The 16,756-nt window shown below is 49.0% G+C and overlaps 1 protein-coding gene across 3 annotated transcripts in view; it reads left to right on the top strand.

Annotated features, from left to right (window-relative positions):
* Window positions 1-16,756, top strand: part of homer1 (homer scaffold protein 1) — a 55,247-nt gene that overhangs the window by 24,896 nt on the left and 13,595 nt on the right. For all 3 annotated transcript variants that reach the window (XM_018736868.2, XM_018736867.2, XM_018736869.2), the window contains exons 2-5: window positions 6,714-6,870; window positions 12,745-12,876; window positions 14,188-14,280; window positions 15,828-15,970. In XM_018736868.2, the coding sequence (XP_018592384.1) occupies window positions 6,714-6,870; window positions 12,745-12,876; window positions 14,188-14,280; window positions 15,828-15,970 (525 nt within the window). The remainder of the gene's footprint in view (window positions 1-6,713; window positions 6,871-12,744; window positions 12,877-14,187; window positions 14,281-15,827; window positions 15,971-16,756) is intronic.

The raw sequence follows: 16,756 nt of genomic DNA, 5'->3' as shown, positions 1-16,756 counted from the left end.
ACTCGAACCCCAGACCCGCCGGAGAGCAGGACTCAACCAAACCCGCTGCGCCAATGCGCCCCCCGGAAAAGCCATATAATGTGTCCTAAATTTACACATAAAGTTTGAGCTGATATTAAGTTAGTACACTTGAGTGAAAGGCAGTAGAAATACATAAAGAATTGTATTTGCTGTAGCATCTATTCCATGCACTGCTTCTCCATCTTCAGAATATATTTTCTACCACCGCCACTGGCTGCACCCCCTGGTTTCCTCTCTCACACGACTCCCACTTGCTTCGACATCCTCGCCATGAAGGTGACAGATAGCCCGCTAAGTGGGTTGCGAGACGAAGGAATTAGGCAAAGACACTTCTGTAAATTGCCCAATTAAAGCCCATTAAAACCCCAGGTAGCCTGCAATAAATTGCAGGACATTAGATTACGTAAAGTAAGATTTATCATTATCCGCAAAGTCCGGGTGCCCCACCGAAAAAGGTGCGGTGAGCGAGACGCTTCACCTGTAGCTCAAGCGGTCGGATGTTTAGCCTTAAAGGCAAATATTTCGTAGCGGAATTCAAATCGGATCGGTTCCCGGACACTCGTCACCTTTGTCTGTTGACGGCCTCGTTAAAACATTTTCTCGAGGACGTTGGCGGTCTTCAGACAGGATAAATGACTCGGACGGCGATGTCGGACAGCCGATGATGTTAAATATGGTGATCGCAGCCTCCTGCATTGTATCGCTTTACACGTAACTGGCAGCTCGGTTCATGTTGTACTTCCATAGATTATGATGAATTGAGCTCCGATAAGGGAGGAGGAACACTATCCGTGAACAATCTTTCCCCTACCGTAAGACCGGAGACTTCTTCGCTGTCTGATGTGAGCTATAGATATACCATCTCACAGAGCAGTGTGAACAGGTTCTGCTCACAAATTATTTCTTATTATTTATTATATACAGTATAGCCGTGCGGCAACAACAGCGGTAGTAGAGGCAGGCTCGAGTTCCCCTTCGGTGCCTCGCAGGCGTTCTTATACTTTCTATGGCGGTCGTATAGTTAGAAAAATAACCTGAATTTTTCATCACTTGGCTTTCCATGGGAGTTTCCTTCAACCTGCAGCATGTGCGTGTATTGGAGCTATGAGCTCAGTTATTTCAGATGGTTTGGGGTGGTAAAAGAGATTCTGCGGCGCGTCTTTTATTAAGCGTGCTTTGGGTTATTTCCCTGAGAATGAAAGCTTTGCCAATCTTTGTTTTTCATTAATAATAAGATGGTCATAGGAGTAAAATTTGATTTTACGCTCTCCGCGAGGACGCCGACTGCTTACGGGATGTTGCCGTGACTGGGTGCCTGGATTCCGTCTCCTAGCGTGGTCTCCCGAAGAACCAAACAGCCGTTATCATCTCCCACCGCTGCACTGACATTGAGCTTCTGTTGCATCCCTCTTGTCCTGGCGGCTCCGTTCGGACTGCGGCCGGGAAAAGGCTTCCTCCATTAGGGCTTTCAGGCAAGGTGTTAAGTGGATCCCTTCGGTCCTGTGGCTAAATCTCTATGAGGACAGCCCATTTTAGAGAACATACGCGTATTACTCGAGTGCACAGTAAATGCATTGATTCCATTGTTCCCCTGAGTACAAGCTGCCATAGTAACAGACATGAATGGACAGAGACATTCGGGGAGAGTCATTCACAGGAAAGGGCTGATCCTATGAACTGCCGACCCTTCGACCCTTGAGTCGACTTCAAGTGCCCTTGGCATTAGGGGAATCGTGAGTAATACATTTATACGTTGCTGAGGCTTCCATACTTGTTCGTAGGTGGGCGTGGTGAAGCGCCGCGTCTTTCCATCCCCCCCGCGTACGCCGCTGTGCCCTCTCGCTGGAGCGCACCCTGCCTTTGAGGAGCGGAAGAAGCATCCCGTTCGGCTGGCCTGCTAACCACCCGTTTCCAAAATTACGTAGGACACCCCCCCCCCCACCTCCTGTTCACCACTCAGATTGTCATCAGGCACATCATTTCAGCATCTTAAACTAAAGTAAGTGACCAATGGCAGGAACGATGCCGGAGCCACCCAGCGATGTCAAATTTAAATCAACAAGATGCGGTTCGTATCTTAGATGGGGTGCGACACTCCTTCTGCCTCAGCGACCTGGATGGAAGGAGGCAGCGGCAGGATGTACTCTGGGCACTTAACCGTGTCCTTGGAGAACTTCCCGGGAGGGAGGGAGGGTCGGACCGGCAATCTGCATTAGAAAGCTGTAAAATCGACGCATCGGTCTGGAACTTATGGAAGCCGTGGCAGACTGGGCAGTTATTTTCAACTTAAGGGCATGTTCTCCTGGCATTCTGTGAGTGACAGGAGGAAGCAGTCATCTTGGCCGCCCGAAAGCTCTGTTTAGCCCGCTTACGCAATTGGGATGGGAGGTGAACGGACGGGGGCAGGTAAAAGCGACAAGCAAACACAGTGGCGGATATTTGGCTTAAAAGTAACATACGCGAGTTATGAATAAGGCAAAAGGATCCGTGCAGAGCTGTCGGTGGAGCAAAAGAGGAGCGCACGCACTTCCAGCTACAGGAAGAACCTCGGAATTGGGCTGCGGACCGTTACGGGCTGTACCGCCGCAGTCTGTGGAGTCGGGCCTTTGCAAGAACCTCCGCTGTAAAAACCAAATATTAAATGCACGCTGGCGCTTCTGACGTGTTGGGACACCTGGGTGCGGACGTGCTCTTGGGCGTGAATCGGACATGAATCCAAGGCTCTTCTCAGCCGGACGTGGTCTCTAGACCGTGTCTGTTCACACAACCGAAGTTGCGTAGCGCAGAGATTTCACACTTGAACCACACGGACTTAGAACCCAGCTGAAAAGGTGCCGTCGTCAGTGGGAGCCCGTAGCAGAAATGGGCAGAAGATCTGGGAATGAAATCATCAAAAGGACCTAAAAATGTGGTTGTAGCTGTTTTAACATACCTGTGATCATTTGTTTTGTTTTGCTTTATTGGCGTATTCAAAACTGATCATATTAAAAATCACTTCTAAATACCTTTATTGTACATTTACATTTGCATTTATTCATTTAGCAGACGCTTTTGTCCAAATCGACGTACATCTCAGCAAAAGCACAATTTATGCATTACATTGAGAGAAGGAGACATAGCTGCAGACATGAAAGTCTCAAGCAAATGTAGTTCGTTACCTACCGCTTGCTACACCGAGATTCATCGTTCGAGTAGGTGCATAAGACACAGGATAGACAAATCCCGATACCCACACCAATTTTTTTTTTTTTAAATTAAATATTAGAAGATACACAAATGAGCAGTACAATGCCAGAGTAGTGGCTGAATAAAGGTTGTATCTGGGGATGCTTATGGCGTTACGATTCGTGAACAGTTACACCATAGATGATCTGAAGAGATCTTGGGCGAAGTGGACCTGGAAAAGGTGGGTTTTCAGACCCTTCTTGAATGTAGACAGAGGTTCAGCGGTTCTGAGTGAGAAGGGAAGGTCATTCCGCCACAACGGAGCCAAAACCGAGAACCTCCGAGCTTTGCCTTTCGCGCACGGGACCACCAAGCGAGCAGAAGTAGATGAGCGAAGGGGCCTGGCTGGGGTGTATCGGTTGATCGAGTCCCGTAAATAGCCGGGAGCAGTTCTATTGATGCATTTGTACACAGTAACCAGGGTTTATTGTGTCATAAGTAGTATCGAATCCCTGGCCGGATGCTCCCGATCGGTCGCCTCTGCATCTCGATTAGTTCTCCCTACAAAGCGCCTGCAGTCACGGCGCCATACGATGCAGAAAAAGAGGCAGGCCGCTGTTGTGAACTTACAAGGGCGCAAATAGCTTCCGCATTTTCAACACTTTAGCTGCAGAATCCAGAAACCTCGTATTTCATCAACTTTTACAGTCTCCACAGAATGCTCGCGAGGGATTCGTACAGTTCTCATTGATTTCACGCAGTTCTCGCTGCATATATACCTTTAAAATGTCCATTGTGCATGCGGTCCTCGAGTTATTTTGTGGTTCTATTCCACAGCCTTGTTGTAAATCAACAATCCTCTTATACTGCATTATATAAACCTGAAGCACGTATAAAAGTGAACATGCATGAATTCTACATTGTATAGTAGGGCTTTGTTGTATTTTTTCACCAGCTTCACACATTATTCACGTGTGAGCAATAATTTAAATACAGTTACACTTTCATGCGTCACTCTGATTTTGAATTTCGTGTCTAACCCTCACGACACGGTGGCGCATGGTGCGAGAGAACGTGGGTTTGGTCTGCGCTCCGTCTCTGTGGAGCTTGTTCTCCCCCGTGTCTGTGGGGGTTTCTTCCAGGTTTGTGCGTGGCTATCCTGCTACGGACCGGCGTCCTGTTCAGGCTCTACCCATCGCTTCCGGGGAGGCTCCGGTTCACCGCGACCCTGCTCGAGACAAGCCGTTGCTCAAAGCGGTCGGATGGTTTTTTTAAATCCATCTTCTTTCGTTTTTCTCTCTTCTGCGCCACCGGAATACTGCAGTAAGGTTTTCTCTTGGTAGCCATTTAAAAAAATCCATTAAAATGAAAATTTTAATATAATCGCGAAGAAAATGCGTAAACAAAAAGTGTTTTTGTACATGAAATGCTGTCGCTGACAGAGTCGATAAGAAATGTGAGTGCCTTGCAGCAGCGCGGTCAGATGATGTTTTTGTACAGCGGATCGAACGGTTGCTGTTTGATGTCACAGCCCAGCATCTGCACTCAAAATTAATATAAGGTTAACAGGACGGTCATCGTGAATCCAGGTTGTCGTAAGTCACATATGTCATAAATTGAGGCCTATCTGTATATCAAAAGCCAGTGCTTTGGAGACTTATGCCGGAAGGCCGAGGTGTAGGTCGTCTGTGTTCTGTTAATCTGCCAATGATTAAAATATTGAAATTGTAATGATGTCAGGGGGGCACGGTGAAGCAGCGGGTTTGGCTGGGTCCGGCTCTCCGGTGGGTCTGGGGTTCGAGTCCCGCTTGGGGTGCCTTGCGGTGGACTGGCGTCCCGTCCTGGGTGTATCACCTTCCCCTCCGGCCTCTAGCCTTACGCCCTGCGTTGCCGGGTTGGGCTGCGGCTCACCATGACCCTGCTCGGGACATGCGGCTTCAGCTCGTGTGTGTGTGTGTGTGTGTGTGTGTGTGTGTGTGTGTGTGATGATGTCATGTCAGTCATTTTAGCGTAAAATGCACGCAACAGTGTGTGTACTATATTGAAGCACATATATAGGATGTAAGACATACCTACGTACACGCAAATATATCTATATAGACATATATCTCCCTATTCATGTTGAAGGGATTGTTAGTGGCACAAGAAGAGTGAATAATGGGCTGCAGATTTGCAGTAGCTCGCAGACACTAAATTGCGCAGGCGGCGGGGACGGCGCTCTCTCCGTTTGCGCAGGCTCAAGTTCGGATTCCTCGGCGCGCTTCCCCTCGATCGGCCCGTCGCTTTTCTTTGAGAGCCGCGAACGCCGTCGAATTCTAATTTCAATTATGCGGGGCGACTTTGAAGTTGTTCAAAGGCCGTCAGGCGCCAGTGCAGCGTAAGCACTTTCTTGATCTCGCACACCGCGCAGCGCCGGTTCTCGCCACGTATTCCGCAATCCCCTGCTCATCCCATGCCATCGCATATATCAGGGCGATGGCAGCTGATTAGGCCTCTGGAATCGAGCTGGGTATGTTAATGAGCAGAGACCCGTGAAGGAGAAGCGCGCAAGATCGTATTCGGCAAGCGCGGAAGCGCTGCATCTTGCTGTCATCGCTACCGCGGTCCTGAACGGATTCGCTTTGGCGATGAGGATCGTGGGGTCGGATCGACCCGGCTCTTTTCTCTTTCCCGTTTGTGACTCAGGCGGAAGAGGATACGGCGCTTAAAGCCGCAGACGTGCTCTTCGTGGGCAGCTTCCCCGTATGTAAATGAGCCATTTAAATTAGGTGGCGTCCGCGCGTGATCGCAACCGATACCTGCAAGCAACGTGTCCTCGGCTGCGGGGAACTCCATGTCCTCGCTTTCCCACGTTTTTGAACCCGAGCAGGTCCATCCACCCGTTGTCCAGCAGTAAGCTCTTATCTAATTGAGGGCTGTGGTGGTCTCGTCTCAATCCCAGGAAGTATATATGGAGTGAGGGAAGGGTACCACCCTGGACACACACCAGTCCGTCACACATCGAGCAAGTTTAATAACGTATCACAGTAAAACGTGTTTTTAGCATGCCGCCTTCTTTCTATTTTTAATTAGGCTGTAAATATTGATATTGAAGGGGGCGCGGTGACGCAGCGGGATTGACAGGGTCCTGCTCTCCGGTGGGTCTGGGGTTCGAGTCCCGCTTGGGGTGCCTTGCGACGGACTGGCGTTCCGTCTTGGGTGCGTCCACTCCCCCTCCGGCCTTACGCCCTGTCTTGTGTGCGTGATATTGATATAGAAGTCCTGCTAATGATGTGATACATTTAATGAGGTTTAGACCTAGAATCCATTGTTCACATTGGCATTTATGTCCTTTACCCCTCCTGTGTGTGTTTGTTGTGCATTTTTCTGTACGCTCGATATTGTAGTACACACACACACCCTGTGCCCTCTACATCATGCACATGTCGCTTTCTCTCGCTGGCGGCAGGTTCGATGTTGGCTTCTTGAACCAGTGTCGCCGCGGCCAGAAAACACTGTAGTGACCATTTCCTCTGTCCTCCCGCCAGAGAGCAGCCGATCTACAGCACCCGCGCGCACGTCTTCCAGATCGACCCCAACACCAAAAAGAACTGGGTCCCCACCAGCAAGCACGCCGTCACTGTCTCCTACTTCTACGACAGCACGAGGAACGTCTACAGGATCATCAGTTTGGATGGCTCCAAGGTGAGGGTCGCAGAAATCCTGGCAAACTGGGCAGTATGGAACTGCTGCTGCTGCTCGCTGCGGGTCTTTCTCCACGTCCTCTGAGGTCTGTCCACACGTGTCCGGCGAACCTTCTCCGGAACGTAAACTGTCCGGAGGTGCGTGCCCGTCTTCGAAAGTTTCCGTTGCGAATGAAGTTTAGGAGTCCCACTTTTGCGGTGCGATCTGTCTCCTGCTGGCAAGTCAGTGTCACAAATGCTGAGAGGAGATGTTTGGCGCGTGACCAACGAGGCAGGTTCTGCTGAGCTTTGATCTGTCGCTTCATCCACTTTCCGTGTTTCTGACACCAGTATGCCGAGCGAGAACCGCCACCTTATTATCCACAGCTGCTGGCGAGGTGTCGGAGAGAGATTAGGGAACGGCGAGGCGCGCTCGACGTGTGGTAGGGCTCACGGTGTTAGAGGATGAGCTGCTTCCCCGAAATAGCACCTCATTCTAACCCTTATCCGCACGGCACACTTATCTGCACTTCGGTTCTCGCACATCCCTTACAAGGTGCGCATCCCTTCCCAAGTCTCTTTGTCCCGCGTGTCCTACTTTTTCATTCCGAAGCTCTTGACTGTGACCCGTTCCTGAAAGTCCATGTCCGCGGACTTTGACGAAAGCTTACGTTTTCATCGTTATGTACTCTGACCAGTCAAGACAATGCTCACAAGCCACCTCTTCTTCTTAGCAGAGTATCTTACCATATAAATTATAATTTATTTCAAATTTGTTCTTTCATTTAAAGAGCTATGGCTCAAAGCGAAACACTCACTGTCTAGATAAAGACCTGTTAAGTATGACTCTTAAGTGGAAGCAAGCAAGGTTTTATTTTAATTTTCACGTTTGCTCTTGAGCAGCAGCCGCACCTTTAGCGGACATTTTAGGCTGATACATTTAATATGTTCAATTCAGTTATTTTCCCTGTTGAAAATTACACTATGGACTATGGGCATAGTGTGCGCGCACACACACACACACACACACACACACACACACACACACAATATCTACAGCCGGTTGTCCTGAGCGGGGTCGCGGCGAGCCGGAGCCCAGGGCTCAGGGTACGCCAGTCCGTCGCAAGGCACCCCAAGCAGGACTCGAGCCCCAGACCCACCACAGAGCAGGTCCCGGCCACACCCCTCCACTGGACATAGTAGCATTTTTTTCATTTTTGATATGCCATTATGTCGCACATACTTTAGTTATTGCTGAAATATCTCCAAATAGCGGCTGAACATAATATATTTGAGATGTACAAGAAGTGACAGTTCATACTGCGGGTACTTGCCAGTCTTGACAAAAAAAAAAAAAAAAAAAATCTTGAAGTCTTGAGGACCTTGACTTCCATTTGTGAAGTGGAAAACTTACACTACTTTCATATCATAATTAAATTTGGGATGTTTTAATTTGTCTTGTTCGTGCATCGCTCTTGAGGCAGCTTGCGTAACCGAATGCTGGAACTCACATAATCTTCTGAGAAAGTGTGAGAAAATTATTAAAAAAAAAAATTACCTGTTGTTCATTCAGAAAACTGTTTGCACAACAAAAAAAATGACTGAGTCATTCGCTGTCTGCCAGCTCTTCTCCAAAGAGATGCATTCATCAGTCTCGGAGAAGCCAAAGCTGTGACAGCAGACATCCTGATGTGTAAGACGAGCTAATGCTGAAGTTCCCCGAGTGCTTTCTGCCTTCTAATATCTGTGCTCTTGCTCTTGGAATCATCCGTACACCTCTTCCGCACTCTGACGTGTGCCATCAGAATGGGGATGCTGGGAAGTCCTTGCATCATTTTCCATTCATGACAGGCTCTAACTATGACAATACGCACAAAGAAATGAACTCAACATGGTAGGGGGGCAGCAGGTGGCATAGTGGCCAGAGCCCCCGCCTCCGGTGTTGGAGGGTACAGATTTAAATCCCACCTCCTGTTAAATTACCCTGAGTTGTTTCACTAAAATCGAGCCCGCTGTGTAAATTGATCAATTACTATAAATAGCTTAACGTTGTAAGCTGCTTTGGAGAAAACTGAGCTAAATGCAATCGAAGAAAAAAGAAACCACAAAATTTGTAGAAAGCCAAATTAAATGTGTTGCGCCTACAGTGCTCATCCCCTTTTAACTTCTCTTTCAGTTCTGGCTTTTTAAATCTGTTTTTTGCATACAGCCTAAATTGTATCGGCTGAAACCTGTATGCAAACGCCTGCGTTTCTGGTAGCCAGACATAACTGGACTTGTTGTTATTGTGATGGTGACTGACCTCATATCCGGCGATGGAGCATTAAAATAGCTCCCAGCAGTTGCTCTGTGGCACGGCTTCGTAGGAGCACCTTTGCGGAATGCAGCCGAGCAGGTTTCCGTGCTAAGAGAGACTGAAGATGCTCCCTCTGTTTTTCGAGAGCGATGGCTTCGGCCGCTTCGGCTCGATCGCGGCAGTGCGACCCTGTGCGTCCACCTCGCCCAGCCTCAGGGTACGGTGCAAACGAAAGGAGAGCTTCGAAGCGGCGGCTTTTTAGGAGCACCATTGACTTCTCACTTGGTTTTGGGCCGATTCTGCATTTACGGGGGCGGAGGCAAGGCGGCATGAGGGTGACGGAGAAAGCGGAACGGAACCCCGCACGACGTTCAGAGGGGGAGTCCAACCAAATTTACTGAAGCTTTCCTGAAATGAGGTGGCAAAACCAGTCAATGCACTCTGCTTGCTCAGGGATGAACATACTGCCTTTTACTATGAAAACAAGGTGAACTGTAAGCTGGGTGAATGATGTGCAAACTATTGCAAACAAGAGGAGCCAAAATCTTGTGTTTGCGTGTTCTCCAAACGTTTGCGTAGGTTTCCTTGGAGGTTTTGGCGTTCTTCAAGTGAATTGGTGACTCTGAATAGTTCGTGGTGTGTGCGTGTGTGTGTGAGATTGCCTTGAAACGGACCGGCACGTCATCCAGGGTGTACCCTTGCTCACACCCTATGCTTCTGGCATTGCCTTCAGTCCAGCGACCCTAAAGGACGAGCGGTTATGGATAATGGATGGATCGTTCCAACCAAATCACCTAGCGGCCAACCAGACCCAACTTAATGTCATAAACATCCTCATTAAAAACTCTGCAAAAGTTGTTCCGCAAGAATAGTTCATTTGCTGAAAGAGTTGAATTTGATTACAGTTGACGTCCATCAGTCACAAGACTATTGTGCTTCTTCTAACCGAGAACATGCCTCTTTATACATTAGCATAGCTGTCATGTACCGAGGCTGCTGGTTTCTGGTAATTTTCATCTAATGTCTACACAGAAATTAATCATCTTCAATCAAGTCTGCCAAAAAAGTAATTGAGAAAATTTTTAATTAGTATATTGTCACTATAATTATTTGCCAGTGTTGATGGATTTGTTTTGTGTTACCTACACAAGAGCTGGGATGTAGAGATGTAGAGACCAGGAAATACTCCGTTTTGCACCGGCACGTTTCTTTTTCAAGATTATCCAATTTTCTGAGAGGAACTTGCACTACTTGTGCATCTGGTTGCCGAATGGAAAATGTAATAGTGTATGAGATTTAAAAGCGCACTGATCGATAATTTATCTCCTTTTTTGAATGTGTCAGCCCTCCCACCACTGCTGAGATGGTGTAGGCAGCGCTATCGGTACGAGGAGCTGGACAGGGTCCCATGTGCAACACCCCTGAGTGTTCATTCTCCCCACACCTCCTCTGTAACGCCGTTGCCCTCATGGGCCCTTGGTTTCAACGCCGTCGGCCTTCATCGTTACGGGGTCACACGTGGCGGTCTTACCGGCCCCCTGCCCCCTGCCGCCCCTCTCCCGGAGGAGGCCGTGACGCGTGCTTACGCACGTATTTGGGCACCGGTGGACCGGTCACGGGGAATGGAAGGAGCAGCTGGGAAAAAAGCTGATGCTGGAGCGCCAGCAACATATCCTTATCGCCGGGAATCTAATGAGAGCCCTTTAGTGCTGAGGTGGCGGGTGGGCGCTGGTTCTGCGAGCGTGCCCACGAGGGCCACAGCGATGAGGTGCGTGTAACGCAGTGGGCAGGAAATGCTGTACGGCAGCATCTTCTTCTCCCTCGCTTCCTTGCTCTCGCTCTCGCTCGGCTATTTTGTCTTTAACCGAAACGCAGGAACGGCGAGGACTGTCGACTGGTATGAGCCGGGCGTGCGCGACGCTCGTCAGAACACTAGGGCTCTATCGCCCTTTACCTCTTGTTCACCTGCCCCTGTTGCAGAAATAGTTTGCTACCGGAGATGTAAGCGGGCATGAACTCCCATCATTCCCTGTGGCTGTGATCGATAGACAGCCATAGTAAAAAAAAGACACTCTGGTTTTATTTCACTTTTAGCCTGATCATCTAGAAAAGGTCTGTACAGTGTACACCAGAGGTGTCCAACCTTTTTTTTTTTTTTTTGCCCGGGGCCACAATCATTCTTTGGAACTCATCTGAGAACCGAGCGTGTAAAAATCACAGTGTCGTTCTCAGTCTAATTTAAATGATTATTTATCTCGTTGCATTTTATTTAGGGCTGGTCTGTGTTCAGGTGTGTCTAACTGTGACTGTATTATCGTGAGATTCAACAGATTTAATAGTTGGTTGGTACAGCGTGTATCAATAATGAAATAATTAAAAATCTTCTAGCCGGTCAAGTGAAACATTATGTGAAACGGCGTACGGCACGCAGCCCTCGGCCGCATGTTGGACACCCGTTCTGTATGCGCTCGCTGTGCGAGGGGAAAAGAAGCAAAACCACACATACGCACACAGAGGGATACGCTCACGTTAATCGTTTTGTACGTGTCGCTAAAGTTGGCAACTTCGAAAGTTTTAAGCATCGGGCCCCTTTGACAGCTTGCACCACATAAGAGCTGCTGGGGTGGATTCGGCATACTGTTTGTGGTTATTTCTGTCTCGAGGGTTCCTTGACGTGAGTCATTTCGAACGTCCTTACATAACCAGCGCTTCCCAACTAGCCGACTCTGACCCGTGGATTCAGGCTGACCCGTGAAGGCAGCGTGACTCGGTTTTCGGTTCGAACGGCAGCTCCCGGGATCCTTTCGCTCCTCTTGGCGCTCCGGTCTACTGGGGCTTAGGTCAAAGGCGACACGTCCCGTCCCGTCACGTGCGGGGAGCGGCAACTGAGGTGCGAGGAAGAGCCCGTGGCCTTTGGCCCCCTGCAGCCCTCCGTGGCCGTCATGCAGCTCGTTCTTTTAACGGTCTGTTTTGGTCGATTTTCCTCCGCGATTCTGCCCTGAAGGACAGAGCCAAGGGAGACGGGTGCGAGTACACGATTCTGCGTGCGTAAGGGGGCCTGTGTGCGCGTGGGAGTCCGTGGGCGGGCGGGCGTGTGTGTGTGTGTGTGTGCGTGTGTGTGTGTGTATGCGCGCGGGTGCATGTGAGTGTACACGTGCCCCTCGGCGAGCATAGCTTCGAGAGGCACTTTCCCACGATGGTTTCACACCGCAAAAGTGGATGTTGCAGTGTCTCCCTGTGAAAAACGCTCGTGGTAGGAGGGATTTGTACCAAGTCGCCTCACATATTTAACGTAAAGAGAGCTCATACTTTGAGTGCTGCTGAGAAGATTGCCCTCCCGCAGTAACTTGTGTTTTATGAATGAGTTTGACCGAACAACATAGCTTAAAGGGTTCTTTAAAATATCTGCAATGATAATGCATAATTTAGCAGGGCTCTTTAGTGTGGTTCTGTGTAGCATAATGTTCCCCTTTCCCCGTTAGAAATGAGCATAGGAAGAAGCGTAAGTATATAAATATCCTCCTCTTGTGAGGTTCTGTAAGAGCTATTCCGCGGAGGATGCTCCTGAATCAACGTGACGGCGTGTGTTCAAATCCGCAGGCAATAATCAACAGCACCATCACCCCCAACATGACTTTCACCAAGACGTCGCAGAAGTTCGGCCAGTGGGCGGACAGCCGGGCCAACACCGTGTACGGCCTGGGTTTCTCCTCCGAGAATCATCTGGTGAAGGTGGGTGGCGTCTGACGCAGACGGGCCTGGCAGGGGAGACCCCCCCCGCACCCCGGCGAGAGAGAGCCGCGTGGGCGGCCGCGTCGACGGGCCCCCCCCCCCCCGCGTGATGATTCACAGGCCCGGCGATGAATGGAGGCGGCTGACCACAGCATCGCCCTCCCTCCCCGTTTCTGAGGGGCCCGAACTCATGCCGGAGCGCCCACGGCCGCGTGCGCGCACACGCGCGCGAATCCCCATGCTCCGTCTCCCACTCTCTCGTTCCTCCTCCTTAATAGCAGTACACGACACACGGCGCGCGTAACGCCGCGCGGAAATAGATACGGCTTTCGCTTCTGCGCCAGGCTCTTCGGTAACTCCCGGTCTTCCCCCGGCCGACCGTCAGAAAATCCAAAGAGGCGGCTCACCGAACGGTCAGCCGGCCGCCGACGGTCAAGTTTACAACCGTGTCGTATGCGCGACGTCAACATTTGACGGGCCTTCTGTTCACGGCATATTTCATAAAAACTTCCGCCCAACAGTGAGAACCCTTCGTAAGTACATTGCACCGCCTTATTTATTGCTTTGTTTGGCAGGAAAACTCACTAATCCACAGTGTTTTACACAAGTCCTGCCGGTCTGGAGCACAGTTGTATGTATACTCTCTAACTGATGGAAAATCAATTATAAGTAGCACGTTTCAAAGGGACGACAACACTGTAATACTCTTGATGTTCGACGTCAGTCGTACTGTCGACCCGGCGTACGAATCCTCGCGGTGCGCTCACCCTAACCCTCGCTGCTCTCTTGGCTCATGACACGGGCGGGCACGCGCTCACTCGATTGAGTAGCAGGCGGCTATTCTGCTTGTGCAACGCCTACAATATCTGATGGACAGGTGGTACAATTCTGCGAAACCTTTCACAAGGAAACGGTGCTCAGTGGGGCGAGCTGCCGTGAACCCGTTCCGGTAGCGTGTGATAAAGTCACGCGTATCATTAGGTACCCATAAAATTAGCCTGGGATGCAAACACTTTTATTCATTCACCGAACAAGTTGTAGCTTCACACCCAACGTAACTTAGGTAACGTCGTTTACATGGATAAGCATCTGCTGAAGCAAACCAGGTTATGCCTCTTGCCTAGAGAGAAATGTTTTTTTGGTAACAGCCCTAGTTCCTTAACCGCTACGTCACTCGGCGTCCATTAACGAAAGAAAAAGCTGTAAATGTGCATGTAACTCGCGTTCTCCATAAGGAAGTATTTCTCGTCCCGATGGGCTGCCGCGTCTGGGACGCCCCTCCGACCGGATCCGCTTCCGTTCCTCCCGCAGTTTGCCGAGAAGTTTGCCGAGTTCAAGGAGGCGGCCCGGCTGGCCAAGGAGAAGTCGCAGGAGAAGATGGAACTGACCAGCACGCCGTCTCAGGTACTCACCGATGTTCGTTACATTGCATATTCTTCCAGGCATTCGCTGACCGTCATAGGCACCCAGACACTCATTCACCATTTTACAGGTGTTCCAGAATACTCGCTCACCGTCAAAGGTGTTCTGGTGCAAACTCGTCATCACTACTGCTCACTCATCACTGGTGCTCACTCATCATCAGTGCCGTTCACTCGTCATCACTGGTACCCTCATATGCTCACTCACTGTCAGAGGTTCTTCCAGGCTGCGCACGCACCGCCGCAGCTTCTCAGACAGTCGTTCACCATCGTACAGCTGCTCCGAAATACTCACTCTCCATCACGGGTACCTTTAAGGGCTCACTCCGCTGTGACACTGTTCAACAGACATAAGTGCAGAAATCAGATTCAAAATCAAGTGACCCCACATTTGGATAACGTCGCTTAATTTTGTGTCATCCCACTTTATATCTAGGTATACGAGTACGTATTTCCTTCTATTGTATTTTGTTTTGCTCATTTATTTTTAGGAACTGAATTTTTACACTGTATAATATATGTTCTTTTATTTGATATTTTCATATTTCATTATTTTATAATAAAAGGTTCTGTAAATAAGAAGTACCGTAAGTATTGGCCATGTTTATTTTTATTTATAACGCGAATGTCAAAATCCGTATGATCAGACTGTTTGGAAAACGTGAGTAAGCAAGCAGGAAATGCAAGCAAATTAATACTTTTGCAGTAACTCGCATAGCATTTCCCATGTATTAAAGACTCCGTCGTGGTCGGACGACAATTTATTTTGAAAAGCCTTTAGTCGACAGACAAGATGACAAATCAGAGCTTCTTGTAACTGGATGCATTGTTCTGCGCAAATTGCTGTCCAGTATTTCCAAATAACGGAATGAAAAGTTACAAGGCCGAAATCAAAATATGTGAAAATAAATATGGCTTAATTATTCTTGTCATAGTTCTATACAAATTATCTGGCTTCGCAGAATTTATTATGTTTTTCTGTGTTTATCTGCTACTGTCAAATACCCTCCACCACTTTCATGCATTTGTTTCGGACAACTTGTCGGTGGAATAATTAATCAAATTCCTGATTGTGAGGTAATGCCGCTAATCTCTGTGATTTAGCAGTAAATTGCCTGCAGTGAATTCCTAGCCCACAGTTAATAACCCCTAATGGTTCATTTTTTTGCAGATACAACACACCGAGTATTAGAGGCGTCGGTGTTTGTTTCGCTTAGCATTGAGTGCGGAACTGCCCCTTGAGTTTTCATAAACTAAAAAAAAGGGGGAAAAGCCAATAAAGTTTGAGGGGCGGTATTTTCCTGATGACTTTCAAAATTATTTTCTTGTCTCCTACGTATGATTCTTTAAGCTTTCCTGAAAATATCGATCGAGGAAATTAGATCCTACAGCAGTGAAAAAGAAGACAAATTAAGTAATGTAACATTAATTTTTGGGGGAAATTATTTGTACGTGTGCGGTTAATGTCGTTCTGTTGTGCGGCTGAGCGGTTCGCTGTGTTTTCCACGTCCTCTTTGCGCTGCCGAGAAGGAGTCGGCCACCGGGGACATGCAGTCACCGCTCACCCCGGAGAGCATCAACGGCACCGACGACGAGAGGACCACGCCGGATGCCACTCCCAACTCCGAGCCCCGTGCCGAGCCTTCCCAGAATGCACTGCCCTTCTCGCACAGGTACTTGGCCTCGCCCGGGTTGCCGCGGTGGGCCGGGGAGGAGCGCGAGGCCTCCAGACTAGGCCTAGAGCTGCTGTGACGGCGGTCCAGCCGTTTCCCTGCCCGTCACGCCATCCAGCCGTGCTTGCTCGTTCGGCCAGGTGAAGAATGTCAAGACTAGTTGGAAAGCTTTTTGTCACAGCAGTGGGAGCTTCCGGACACCCACTGTGCTGTTATTCAGAATATTCCAGTAGGGACCATTACTCTCTGTAGTTTGATTCAGCCGAGTCGACATCCCTACATGGTCAGTGACGGCACTGTTTTCTCTCGTCTTTACGTTTCCGAGAACGATCGAGGAAGTTATGCCACGAAAGCAGTACCCTTGTTTTACAGTACATACAGTAGTGGACAGCCTTGGAACGTGCGTGCAGAAAAAGATTCTTTTGCGCACTCCCAAAATAGCTACAAATGCGCGAAGTAGCAGAAGACCTTAGGAATTTATTAAAATTCTTTTCAAAAGAGCGGGTTTAAAATTAGCACGGCATATTCATGCTTCATTTCTAAAGCGACTCCTTGAACCACAAAAGCATTAAATTAAAAATGCGACGTGCGCCCTGTATCAAGCACGAATCTTAAGATAAACGGAAATGCACTTTGTTCGGTTTGATGGCGCTTCGGTTCGCCGCTGCGGACTTCGCGCTCAAAATAGCTCCGCTAAATCTTTCATATTTGTCTCGCCTGCCACATTAAGAAAGCACTCGGAGGCCAATCGTGCACAAATCATTTTTCGTTAGCGAGGTTCTTCGA

This window comes from Scleropages formosus, chromosome 6 (genome assembly GCF_900964775.1).
Source record: "Scleropages formosus chromosome 6, fSclFor1.1, whole genome shotgun sequence".
Lineage (NCBI taxonomy): Eukaryota > Metazoa > Chordata > Actinopteri > Osteoglossiformes > Osteoglossidae > Scleropages > Scleropages formosus.
The sequence above is the reverse complement of the archived record's forward strand: the minus strand, read 5'-3'. Positions and strand labels throughout refer to the sequence as shown.